The sequence below is a fragment of the Phascolarctos cinereus genome, unplaced genomic scaffold (assembly GCF_003287225.1).
Source record: "Phascolarctos cinereus isolate Bilbo 61053 unplaced genomic scaffold, phaCin_HiC Scaffold_5;HRSCAF=322, whole genome shotgun sequence".
NCBI classification, from domain to species: domain Eukaryota; kingdom Metazoa; phylum Chordata; class Mammalia; order Diprotodontia; family Phascolarctidae; genus Phascolarctos; species Phascolarctos cinereus.
Genome location: NW_027555958.1, coordinates 42,418,935 through 42,431,290, shown reverse-complemented (window position 1 = coordinate 42,431,290; position 12,356 = coordinate 42,418,935). Strand labels below are relative to the sequence as shown.

At 43.5% G+C, this 12,356-nt stretch overlaps 1 protein-coding gene across 1 annotated transcript; it reads right to left on the bottom strand.

Moving 5' to 3' along the window:
* Positions 1-1,499: 1,499 nt before the first annotated feature.
* On the bottom strand, positions 1,500-12,132 carry LOC144457619 (uncharacterized). Its single transcript, XM_078155462.1, has 4 exons — positions 11,995-12,132; positions 10,126-10,668; positions 5,694-10,029; positions 1,500-1,579 (listed from the first exon to the last, which is right to left on the bottom strand). Exons 1-4 carry the CDS (start codon positions 12,130-12,132, stop codon positions 1,500-1,502), a joined length of 5,097 nt encoding a protein of 1,698 aa, XP_078011588.1.
* Between the last annotated feature and the right edge of the window lie 224 nt (positions 12,133-12,356).

Below are 12,356 nucleotides of genomic sequence, written 5' to 3'. Positions count from 1 at the left end.
GCTCCAACACAATTTCAAAGGGCTCGTAATTAATTGAAGTCCAATGGCAAGACAAAAGTCAAGTTGACTGATGATGACTCAGGATGCAGTGGATGATCTTGGTGTCTTTAATGTCTAACCAAGCTCCAAGTGCTCCAGAGCACCTGCCTCAGCCTCCTTCATGGCCATCAAGACAAATTATTCTCATCCACCCATTCATCGGGGGGGAGTCTTCACATGCTTAGGTTAGACATCTCTCTGATTCACTGATGGGCTTGAGATCACATGGTTACCCTCAAACTTGTTTAGCCCATCTGCCAAAATGGCTTACCAGGGTGTGTCTGCTGCACGTGCTACAGCTTCTTGGAGCCACAGGGGAGAGGTGGGTAAATCAGGTGGACATGAAAGGTGGAAAGCAGCCCTGAAAAGGGCTCAGCAGCCCTCATACCAGAGGCATTAGTCTTCCCTGAAAACCTGTACACCCCAAATAACTGGAAATGAAGTAGATGCCCATCAATTGGGAAATGGCTAAGCGAATTGTGGTCTGTGGATGTAATGGTGTATTATTATGCTGAAAAAAAATGACAAACATGTTAAATACAGATATATTGGGTATTCTCTGCTCTAAGCTTAACATCCAGAGTCAGGCTGGTTACATCTCCCCCCAAGGTTTTAGGGGGTACCAGTGAAGGTTTAGGGCATCTCTTCCCTATGTCATCATTCATATCAAGCCTCCATTAGTTTTGCTCTCTTCATTTTCATCTGCCAGTGACTAACACCCCAGTTCCATTTGACATCGATTAACTTTTACAAAGAAATATTCACTTGGAAGATGGAAAAAATACAAAAATACAAATATTTCTCCCACTGTCCCCCCCACACCTTAGAGGGTGCACACTTTATCCAATATACAGCCTTGGTTTTGGGTGACAATGGACTTAAACTTAGCTCAGTTCCTATATAGCTTTGGTACCCACCAATTTCATGTCCAAATATAGCATTGTTGTCAGATGAGTCCTTGTCTCAACTACTTCTGGCCTGGGTCCCAAAGATCATCCCCTGTTCCTCTATTCATTCATTCTAGGATGGCTATAAAATGTGACATAGGCTCTGACTCATAAGCTCCCAGACCCTTAGACTTGGAGGCATGCTCTCCTGACCTTTCAAAACTCACAAGGTTGTTATCTCCAGATTTATATCCTTCACCTACGCAATGGTGAGGCAAAGGAAGAAAGCCTGTTTAAATGGCAATGTCTATCATCCCTGGAGGGAAAGTTCCCAAGGCCTTCTGCCTTATGATATTGTCTGTCATTGAATGCCATTAGCAAAGGAGTTCAAGTTAGAGCATATATCTGCTAACAGATAGCTGCTGAGGAGAATGGCCAAGACTTTGGCCAGTGAGTCCTTTTGGAATATGTCCCTAACCAGAGTCTTCTATTCATCACATGGTTAACTCATCGGAACTAGTTGCAGAATGTCTTTGCATGCTCCAGTGACCCTCCAAGGCACTTCCATTGTCATCAAGACATTCTCAGAGCCAGACCTTCAGCCTCCTCCATGTCAGGTATTGCATCAATGGCATTCTGCCCAAGTGCCAGTCCTGTTACATAGAAAATCATGAAAAGATTTACATGGACTAATGCAGTAAAAATAAGAAGACCCAGGAAACAATATACATAATGCAATGTAAATGGAAGAACCACAATCACAAAACAATCAAAAACAATTTCAAAAGAAAAAAAAAGCTTGAAAGGATATAGAAGTATATAATGAAAAAATACATGAGAATATATCTCTCTCCACTCCTTTGCAAAGGAGGAGGACACACATTTGAGTAACACTGAGTATAATGTCAGACTTTTTTTTTGGATGTATTAATCATTTTTGCTAAATTTTCTCTTCTTCCTCTTCTTTTTTCAAAAATTCTTTTTGTGTATGGAATCACTTCCTGAGAAAAGGGAGTGGAAGGGATATGGGGAGAAATCTAGTTGATGTAAAAACAAAGGATAAAATTTATTTTAAAATAAAAAATAAAAAGCTGAATGCAAAAAAATCCAAACCAAAACAAAAGATTTCTCCTTCTAGCCATAGTTGTGAAAGTTATCTCTGGCTGTATACCATATTTTAAGAATGATTTCACCTTTTATATTTAGGTACCTATTTGGAAACTATTGTGGCCTGTGGTATAAGAGAAACACATTTATTCATTTGTTTATTCATTCATTTATTTATCTGTTTGTATGTTTATTCATCAATCCATCCATCTATCCATTCATCTATCCAACCATCCATTTATCTATCTATTTATTTATTGCATTATGATTTTCAGTTTTGCAGGAGTTCTTGTCAAAAAAGAGCCCTTCCTTAAGTTTTCTTGAATTTATAGAAAACTCAATTGGATTTGCTCGCTTCTGTTGGCAATAGGTGGCACAGTTGATGGAATGCTCGGCCTGGAGTCAGGAAGACCTGAGTTACAATCCCACCTCAGACCTTGGGCAAGTTGCTTAACTTCTATTTGCCTTAGTTTCCTCATCTCTAAAATGGGGATAATAATGACGCCTACCTTTCAGGGTTTTTGTGATGATCAAATGGGATAATTGTGAAGTGTTTAGCACAGTGCCTGGCACATAGTAAGCCCTATATTAATATTAACTATTATTCTATTTCTTGCTCATCAAATCTACTGAACTGGTCTATTTTAAAATCTTTACCAAATAAATATAGCTTAAACCTTCTTCTTCTTCTTCTTCTTCTTCTTCTTCTTCTTCTTCTTCTTCTTCTTCTTCTTCTTCTTCTTCTTCTCTTTTTTTGCTAGGCAATGGGGTTAAGTGACTTGCCCAGGGTCACACAGCTAGAAAGTGTTATGTGTCTGAGGCTGGATTTGAACTCAGGTCCTCCTGAATCCAGGGCCAGTGCTCTATCCACTATGCAACCTAGCTGCCCCAACCTTAAACCTTCTTAAATATTCCTCCCCCTTCAATATTTCCTTAAGATTCCAAAATAATTTCTTCCATGAAATTAATTTTTTATTATATTTTTGTCTAGCTCTACAAAGTAAGCTTTGGCAATTTGATGATCATAGTACTAAATCTATAAATTAGTTATTATATTGTCATCATTTTTATATTATTAGAACAGCTCAATGTTCCTCTGCTCCAATCCTCCTTTATTTTCATAAAGAATGAGTTGCAATTGTAATTGTATAAATACGAAAATGACTCTTGTTAGAATGACTCCCAGATATTTTTGGCATTTTGAAGTTCTTTTGCATGGGATTTCACTTTTTATCATTTCCTCTTGGATTTTCTTACTGCTATGTAGAAATTTTGTGGATTAAATTTACATAGTTTTTCTGGAGATATTAATTATTATAATTAGTTGATCAGGGAAGGACTCTCAATAGACTATTATGTCATTCAAAAGTAGAGAATATTTTATCTCCTCTTTGCAAATATTTGTACCTTTAATTTTTTTCTTGTCTTATTACTACCATTAGCATTTCTCTAACTATACTAAATAATAGTGGAGAGATGGATGATTCTTGCTTTACCTTTGCATTTATGGGGAAAGCCTTTACTTTTTCTCCATTACAGATGTAAAGTGATGTGCCCTGGTGAGACATTGGCAAAAAATAAGATTTCTGGAGCAGCTAAGATAATGAAGTGGTGAAAGGTAATTGGAAAATCCTTTAGATCTCAAATAGATAATTGCTTCCTATAAAGAGTCTCAGGTTTGAATAGACCAGTTAAAGATGAAGAGAGGAGTGAGACAGGGCATAGGTATACCTCTATTTCAAGGCATTCATCTGCCTAAGGTCTCCAGAAGAGTATGGGAAAATGAACTAATTGAATTACCCTAAGACAAAATTTGTTATTATTGTCCAGTCATTTTCAGTCTTATCTTACTCTTCATGAACACTTTTGAGTTTTTTGGGCAAAGACATTAGAGTGGTTGGCTATTTCTTCCTCCAGTTCATTTTATAGATGAGGAAACTGAGACAAACAGGGTTAAGTGACTTGCTCAGGGTTGCATAGCTAATGAAAATCTGAGGCCAGATTTGTACTCAAGAAGATAAGTATTCCTGACTCCAGGTCTGGTGCTCTATCCTCTGTGCAATTTAGCTACCCTTGAGGCAAGGTGCAGGGCTTTTCTGAGAGAAGGGGTTTTTGAGTCAGGAAGGATTCTTAGAACAGGAGAAGCTAGCTAACTAAACCTTTCCCACATCCTGCTTGAAAGTGACAAGCAACCTCAGAGATGAGGTTCTGAGGGAGTCAAAGAGAAGGGGCTTCAGTCCAATTCAAAAGTAAAAGTAATTGCCTAGCTGAAGGAGTACTGCAAATACTCAGGTGAAAAGAGCACTGTAACATTCAAACTGAAGAAAGAACAACACTACATGGCGGAAGGTAGAAGAAGACGTCAGCTTCCTGTACAGGAATGAGCCAAAGAAGTCCAACACACTGATCCTTCCAATATGCCATGCCCTGAAAAGAGCTCATAACAGAGTACCAGCATTATCTCTCAGCAGCTCCCTAGCCCATATGGTGTGTATTTCCCAATCAAGCTGTAACTGTAAAAGAATTCCTACTTTTTCAATATTCAGCTTAAGTGCTACATTTTTTAGAAGGCCAAGAATACCTTGAGTTGTCTCTCATAACTAGATAGGAATTGTTGTGTTCCACTACCTCCCTACCCCTACTATTGCTTCCCACAATTCGGCAGAATCAATACTTTCTAACTTTTGTTGGTGTGAAGCAGAAAGGATACAGACAATGTTATTTGATAATCAATTGTTTATTGTCAATTAAAATGAAATTCAAATTTTAAAATTTACCAAACTTTATAAAGGAAGGAAAAATCAGTAATCCTGAGGTTGTTACAAACAATTATAAGAGCTAAACAATAGTAATATACATTTACCCCTCCCGTCTCCTTACAAATAATATTCTCCTCAGTGGAAAAGCTAGTGAAAGTAAGAGGTAGTCTAAAGTCAGAAGTCCAGGAATTATTTTCAATATTTCTTTTCATGCAGGAACAGTTTCTAAGTGAGTTTCTTTTAATGTCAGAGTCCTCACATTTCTGCTCTTTGGATCAAAATGGGAGAAATCCGTTTCTTTAAAAAATAATCATTTCATACACTTTGGAGGGAGAAGGGCACGGAGCCAAATCCTCAACAAATTGATGATTAATCTATCAAAGCTGCACTAAGGAATCAGGAATTAGTAATGATTATGTTTTAGAAGCACTGAAGATGGAACTATGCTTTAAAGGTCTAGCACTCTTTGCCCACAGATGACTTTAAATCTGGAACACAAAGTTGGAAGTATATATTTGGCTCAGAGAAGTGGGAATTGAATCAACTATATTTAGCTGAATTATTATTGATTAAAAATAATATTTATTTGCAACCATAAAAGAGTTCCATAAATAGAATTCCCAAATAAAGAAAAAAACCCCATTGTTATGGGAAGTACCTAAGACACTTCCTAATCTAAAACCCAGATCAATAAAAGATTCTATGTAGCTCCCTTCATTTAAACCCCTCTAATTGTCCTAATCAAGGAATCTATAAGCTACATTACTTTATGGCATAGCAAAAAGGAATCAAAAGTAAATGGAAAGAGAATCAGACCGATGTTGACTTGAGCTACAGCCAGAGCCCGAAAACTGTTTGCTAAAATTAGACTACTAATGTGAGCTGGAATATTGCTGTTTACCTCCAGAGCTACTGGATTCTTCCTCTGAGCTGGCCCTATGTCTCCTCTGAGAGAAGGATTGACCTGAGCGTGAGCCTGAACTTGGACCATGTCTTCCAGAGCTGGAGGAATGGCCTGAGCTTGAGCCGTGATGCTTCAAGCCTGAAGATTGCCCTGAGCCATATTCTGAGCCAGATTCAGAGCCTGAACCGGAGCCTGAGCCTGAACCTGAGCAGGAGCCAGAGCCAGAGCCAGAGCCAGAGCCAGAACCAGAGCCAGAGCCATATTGGCCACTGGTTGACCTTCCACCTGAACTAGATCCATGTCCCCAGCCGCTAGATGACTGACCTGAACCTGACCCATGTTGACGAGAGCTAGAACCGGAGCCGTGTTTGCTAGAGCTAGAGGACCTATGTGAGCTGGAACTTTGTCCTTTCCTTCCAGAGCTTCCGGATTCCTCCTCTGAGCTGGCTCTATGTGTCCTGTGAGTGGAGGATTGACCTGAGCGTGAGCCTGAACTTGGACCATGTCTTCCAGAGCTGGAGGAATGGCCTGAGCTTGAGCCGTGATGCTTCAAGCCTGAAGATTGCCCTGAGCCATATTCTGAGCCAGATTCAGAGCCTGAACCGGAGCCTGAGCCTGAACCTGAGCAGGAGCCAGAGCCAGAGCCAGAGCCAGAGCCATATTGGCCACTGGTTGACCTTCCACCTGAACTAGATCCATGTCCCCAGCTGCTAGATGACTGAGCTGAACCTGACCCATGTTGACCAGAGCTAGAACCAGAGCCTGAGCCATGTTTGCTAGAGCTAGAAGACCGATGTGAGCTGGAACTTTGTCCTTTCCTTCCAGAGCTTCTGGATTCTGCCTTTGAGCTGGCTCTATGTGTCCTGTGAGTGGAGGATTGACTTGAGCGTGAGCCTGAACTTGGACCATGTCTTCCAGAGCTGGAGGAATGGCCTGAGCTCGCGCCATAATGCTTAGAGCCTGAGGATTGTCCTGAGCCATATTCTGAGCCAGATTCAGAGCCTGAGCCTGAACCTGAGCAGGAGACAGAGCCAGAGCCAGAGCCAGAGGCAGAGCCATATTGGCCACTGGTTGACCTTCCACCTGAACTAGATCCATGTCCCCAGCTGCTAGATGACTGAGCTGAACCTGACCCATGTTGACCAGAGCTAGAACCAGAGCCTGAGCCATGTTTGCTAGAGCAAGAAGACCGATGTGAGCTGGAACTTTGTCCTTTCCTTCCAGAGCTTCCGGATTCCTCCTCTGAGCTGGCTCTATGTGTCCTGTGAGTGGAGGATTGACCTGAGCGTGAGCCTGAACTTGGACCATGTCTTCCAGAGCTGGAGGAATGGCCTGAGCTCGCGCCATAATGCTTAGAGCCTGAGGATTGTCCTGAGCCATATTCTGAGCCAGATTCAGAGCCCGAACCAGAGCCAGAGCCATGTTGGCCACTGCTTGACCTTCCACCTGAACTAGATCCATGTCCCCAGCTGCTAGATGACTGACCTGAACCTGACCCATGTTGACCAGAGCTAGAACCAGAGCCGTGTTTGCTAGAGCTAGAGGACCTATGTGAGCTGGAACTTTGTCCTTTCCTTCCAGAGCTTCCGGATTCCTCCTCTGAGCTGGCACCATGTGTCCTGTGAGTGGAGGATTGACCTGAGCGTGAGCCTGAACTTGAACCATGTCTTCCAGAGCTGGAGGAATGGCCTGAGCTCGAGCCCTGATGCTTATAGCCTGAAGATTGCCCTGAGCCATATTCTGAGCCAGATTCAGATCCTGAAGTGGAGCCTGAACCTGGGTAGGAGCCAGAGCCAGAGGCAGAGGCAGAGGCAGAGCCATGTTGGCCACTGCTTGACCTTCCACCTGAACTAGATACATGTCCCCAGCTGCTAGATGATTGACATGAACCTGACCCATGTTGACCAGAGCTGGAACCAGAGCCTGAACCATGTTTGCTAGAGCTAGAAGACCTATGTGAGCTGGAACTTTGTCCTTTCCTTCCAGAGCTTCCGGATTCCTCCTCTGAGCTGGCTCTATGTGTCCTGTGAGTGGAGGATTGACCTGAGCGTGAGCCTGAACTTGGACCATGTCTTCCAGAGCTGGAGGAATGGCCTGAGCTCGCGCCATAATGCTTAGAGCCTGAGGATTGTCCTGAGCCATATTCTGAGCCAGATTCAGAGCCCGAACCAGAGCCAGAGCCATGTTGGCCACTGCTTGACCTTCCACCTGAACTAGATCCATGTCCCCAGCTGCTAGATGACTGACCTGAACCTGACCCATGTTGACCAGAGCTGGAACCAGAGCCTGAGCCATGTTTGCTAGAGCTAGAAGACCTATGTGAGCTGGAACTTTGTCCTTTCCTTCCAGAGCTTCCGGATTCCTCCTCTGAGCTGGCACCATGTGTCCTGTGAGCGGAGGATTGACTTGAGCGTGAGCCTGAACTTGAACCATGTCTTCCAGAGCTGGAGGAATGGCCTGAGCTTGAGCCCTGATGCTTAGAGCCTGAAGATTGTCCTGAGTGATGTTCAGAGCCAGATTCAGAGCCTGAGCCTGAACCTGAGCAGGAGCCAGAGCCAGAGCCAGAGCCAGAGCCAGAACCAGAGGCAGAGCCATATTGTCCACTGGTTGACCTTCCACCTGAACTAGATCCATGTCCCCAGCTGCTAGAGGACTGAGCTGAACCTGACCCATGTTGACCAGAGCTAGAACCAGAGCCTGAGCCAGAGCCAGAACCATATTGGCCACTGGTTGACCTTCCACCTGAACTAGATCCATGTCCCCAGCTGCTAGATGACTGACCTGAACCTGACCCATGTTGACCAGAGCCTAAGCCATGTTTTCTAGAGCTAGAAGACCGATGTGAGCTGGAACTTTGTCCTTTCCTTTCAGAGCTTCTGGATTCTGCCTCTGAGCTACCTCTATGTGTCTTGTGAGTGGAGGATTGACCTGAGCGTGAGCCTGAACTTGGACCATGTCTTCCAGAGCTAGAGGAATGGCCTGAGCTCGAGCCATAATGCTTAGAGCCTGAAGATTGTCCTGAGCCATATTCTGAGCCAGATTCAGAGCCCGAACCGGAGCCAGAACCAGAGCCAGAGGCAGAGCCATATTGGCCACTGGTTGACCTTCCACCTGAACTAGATCCATGTCCCCAGCCGCTAGATGACTGACCTGAACCTGACCCATGTTGACCAGAGCTGGAACCAGAGCCTGAGCCATGTTTGCTAGAGCTAGAAGACCTATGTGAGCTGGAACTTTGTCCTTTCCTTCCAGAGCTTTCGGATTCCTCCTCTGAGCTGGCACCATGTGTCCTGTGAGCGGAGGATTGACTTGAGCGTGAGCCTGAACTTGAACCATGTCTTCCAGAGCTGGAGGAATGGCCTGAGCTTGAGCCCTGATGCTTAGAGCCTGAAGATTGTCCTGAGCGATATTCAGAGCCGGATTCAGAGCCTGAGCCTGAACCTGAGCAGGAGCCAGAGCCAGAGCCAGAGCCAGAGCCAGAGCCATATTGGCCACTGGTTGACCTTCCACCTGAACTAGATCCATGTCCCCAGCTGCTAGATGACTGACCTGAACCTGACCCATGTTGACCAGAGCCTAAGCCATGTTTTCTAGAGCTAGAAGACCGATGTGAGCTGGAACTTTGTCCTTTCCTTCCAGAGCTTCTGGAGTCTTCCTCTGATCTGGGTCTGTGTCTCCTCTGAGAGGAGGATTGACCTGAGTGTGAGCCTGTACTTGAACCACGTCTTCCAGAGCTGGAGGAATGGCCTGAGCTCGAGCCATAATGCTTAGAGCCTGAAGATTGCCCTGAGTCATATTCTGAGCCAGATTCAGATCCTGAAGTGGAGGCTGTACCTGGGTAGGAGCCAGAGCCAGAGGCAGAGGCAGAGCCATGTTGGCCACTGCTTGACCTTCCACCTGAACTAGATCCATGTCCCCAGCTGCTAGATGACTGAGCTGAACCTGACCCATGTTGACCAGAGCTAGAACCAGAGCCTGAGCCATGTTTGCTAGAGCTAGAAGACCTATGTGAGCTGGAACTTTGTCCTTTCCTTCCAGAGCTTCCGGATTCCTCCTCTGAGCTGTCTCTATGTGTGCTGTGAGCGGAGGATTGACCTGAGCGTGAGCCTGAACTTGAACTATGTCTTCCAGAGCTGGAGGAATGGCCTGAGCTTGAGCCGTGATGCTTAGAGCCTGAAGATTGCCCTGAGCCAGATTCAGAGCCTGAACCGGAGCCTGAGCCTGAGCCTGAGCCTGAGCAGGAGCCAGAGTCAGAGCCAGAGCTAGAGCCATGTTGGCCACTGCTTGAGCTTCCACCTGAGCTAGATCCATGTCCTTGGCCTCTGTAAGATTCCTCTTTTCCTTCAAACGTCACTGAGTGTCCTTTTTTTCTCAATCCCTTTTCTTCTTTCTTCCTTCCATCTTGATTTCTTTTTGATCTTTTTTCTACCTGTTGATTTGCAATTCCAGTGTCATTTTCATGTGCTTCTCCTCCTTCTATTGTGGTGTCGCTTGTCCTTGAATTCTTTTTCCTTTCTCCATTTTTGCTTGACCTGCAGTCATGTTTATCGTCATTTCTCTTTCCTGAATTGCTTAAAGTCGACCCATGATCTGTTTTCTTTGAACCTTTTTGCTTTGAGTGAGGCTGAGAATTTTGTGTCTCTCTCTCTCCCAAATTAGAGCTGTGCCTGACTTTCTTTGTTTTCTGTGATTTTCTAGTTCTGGATGTCCCATCTTCCTCTTCAGTCTTCCTACTTGAATTATTGTATTTTGATTCCCCCCATTTTTCTTCTTCATCTTCTGCATTTTCCTCTTCTTCTCTTTCAGTGTGATCCTCATGGTGGCCATGATAATAGCCTTTCTTAAAAGTTTTGTTGAATGCCATTGTCAGCTTGAATATCATCAATAGGAACTCAGTAAAATCTATTCTTCTGTTCTGGTCTCGATCCAAATTAAGCATGATGACATCCACAGTATCACAATCTCCCGGATTCTGTACAATAGAATAGGGCAAAAAAGTCTGAAACACATTATTTAAATACATTTAAACACAAAGAAATCAGAAACACAGTAATTAAAGGTATGTGGTCTCGAGGTACATATTGGTGCACCTACATGGACTCTAACTAGTACTTGCTACCCTGCCCTTATCCCACTGTCTCTAGGCAGAGAGCAATTTTTGGGAACTAAACACTATTAACTAGTTGGGAGTACTGTTGGATAATAAGCTGATGGAAAATAATAGAGCTGGTGATTTTGGAAGTATGATGAAAACAACAGAAACAGTAGGCTAAATTTGTATCACCTTCTGGGAATCATTAGTCAATAAATATGATAAGTTTTCTCTTCATCTTTATTTGTTTGGACCTCTAAATACTCCTGAAAGTGATGTCTTTCTTTCTTTCTTTCTTTCTTTCTTTCTTTCTTTCTTTCTTTCTTTCTTTCTTTCTTTCTTTCTTTCTTTCTTTCTTTCTTTCTTTCTTTCTCTCTCTCTCTCTCTCCTTCTCTCTCCTCTCTCTCTCTCTCCTTCTCTCTCTCTCTCTCTCTCTCTCTCTCTTTCCTTCCAAGTTAAGTGATTTGCCCAGGGTCACATAGATAGTAATTGTCTGAGTTCAGATTTGAACTCAGTTCCTCTTGACTTCAAAGCCTGTCCTCTATCTATTGTACCACCAGCTGCCCTAGAATCTGTGCTTTCAATGCATTGGCAATTCCCAGGTGAGGGACTCTTATGTCTACCAATGCAGGTTGGAAACTTTTTTGTTGAGTGACTTATCCAGGGTCACACAGCCTTTACGTAGTAGTGGTGGGAGTTGAATATTGACCTTATTGGCTCAATCCTAGCCCATTATCCACTACCTCGCTAACCAGCAGATATTATTGTTACTGTGTAGATTCTACAGTGCCCTATATAGGACTCAGATGAAATATTGATTATGTGAATCTTTTGCTTCCTCCTTTTTAGAAACAAATGTGAGCTAGGATTTTACATAGTTCTTTAGGGACTGCAAAGCATTTTATACATACTTTCTGATGTTGATCTTCATGATAACCCTGTGGGGTAGGTACACCTCTTTACTCCATTTTACAGATGAAGAAACTGAGGCTGAGACATGTTAAGTCTCAGCTTAAGCTGTGCTCAAGGTTACATACCAATAATTGTCTGAAGCAGAAATTGACCTCAGCTGTTCCCTTTTTCAGTACTCTACCCACTATACCACCTAGCTGCCTGTTTTTAGGCATGGCTGAATATGACCAAAACCAAATTTAAAACATGCCTGCCTGTTGTCACAGCCTGTTGCATGTAACAGAAAGCTCTCACCTCCAGAATAAACTGCAGCTCATTTTCCAGAAGTTCCTTCAGTTCTCTTTGACTCATTGTATCACACTCCTCATCTTGGCCACAATATCGGTAGAAGACATCCAGGATGGTGGCGATGCTTGCCAGGAGATGAGACATCTTGGTGCACAATTTAATTGATCTAGAGGGGGAGAAACATGACCCCTCTCTGTCATTCCTTTATTTCCTTTAAGAAGCCTCAGTAGTAATTATCTGGAATAACATTCTCGCGTTTATTTCCCATCTCATCTGTTTCACCTTTGAAACGTGGGGTAAGATTGGGTAGGGACAATTCATCCTTATCAATACAATGAGGCACTCAGTCCTAGAGATCTTAAGCTCCA

Bases quoted from the DNA above. Each gene is read 5' to 3' on its own strand.
- LOC144457619 (XM_078155462.1), bottom strand. From the start codon at position 12,132: ATGTCTCATCTCCTGGCAAGCATCGCCACCATCCTGGATGTCTTCTAC. The intron at 10,669-11,994 runs GTGAGAGCTTTC...TCTATTGTACAG, and splicing joins AGCTGCAGTTTATTCTGGAG to AATCCGGGAGATTGTGATAC. The intron at 1,580-5,693 runs GTAAACAGCAAT...TCTATGTAACAG, and splicing joins AGAATCCAGTAGCTCTGGAG to GACTGGCACTTGGGCAGAAT.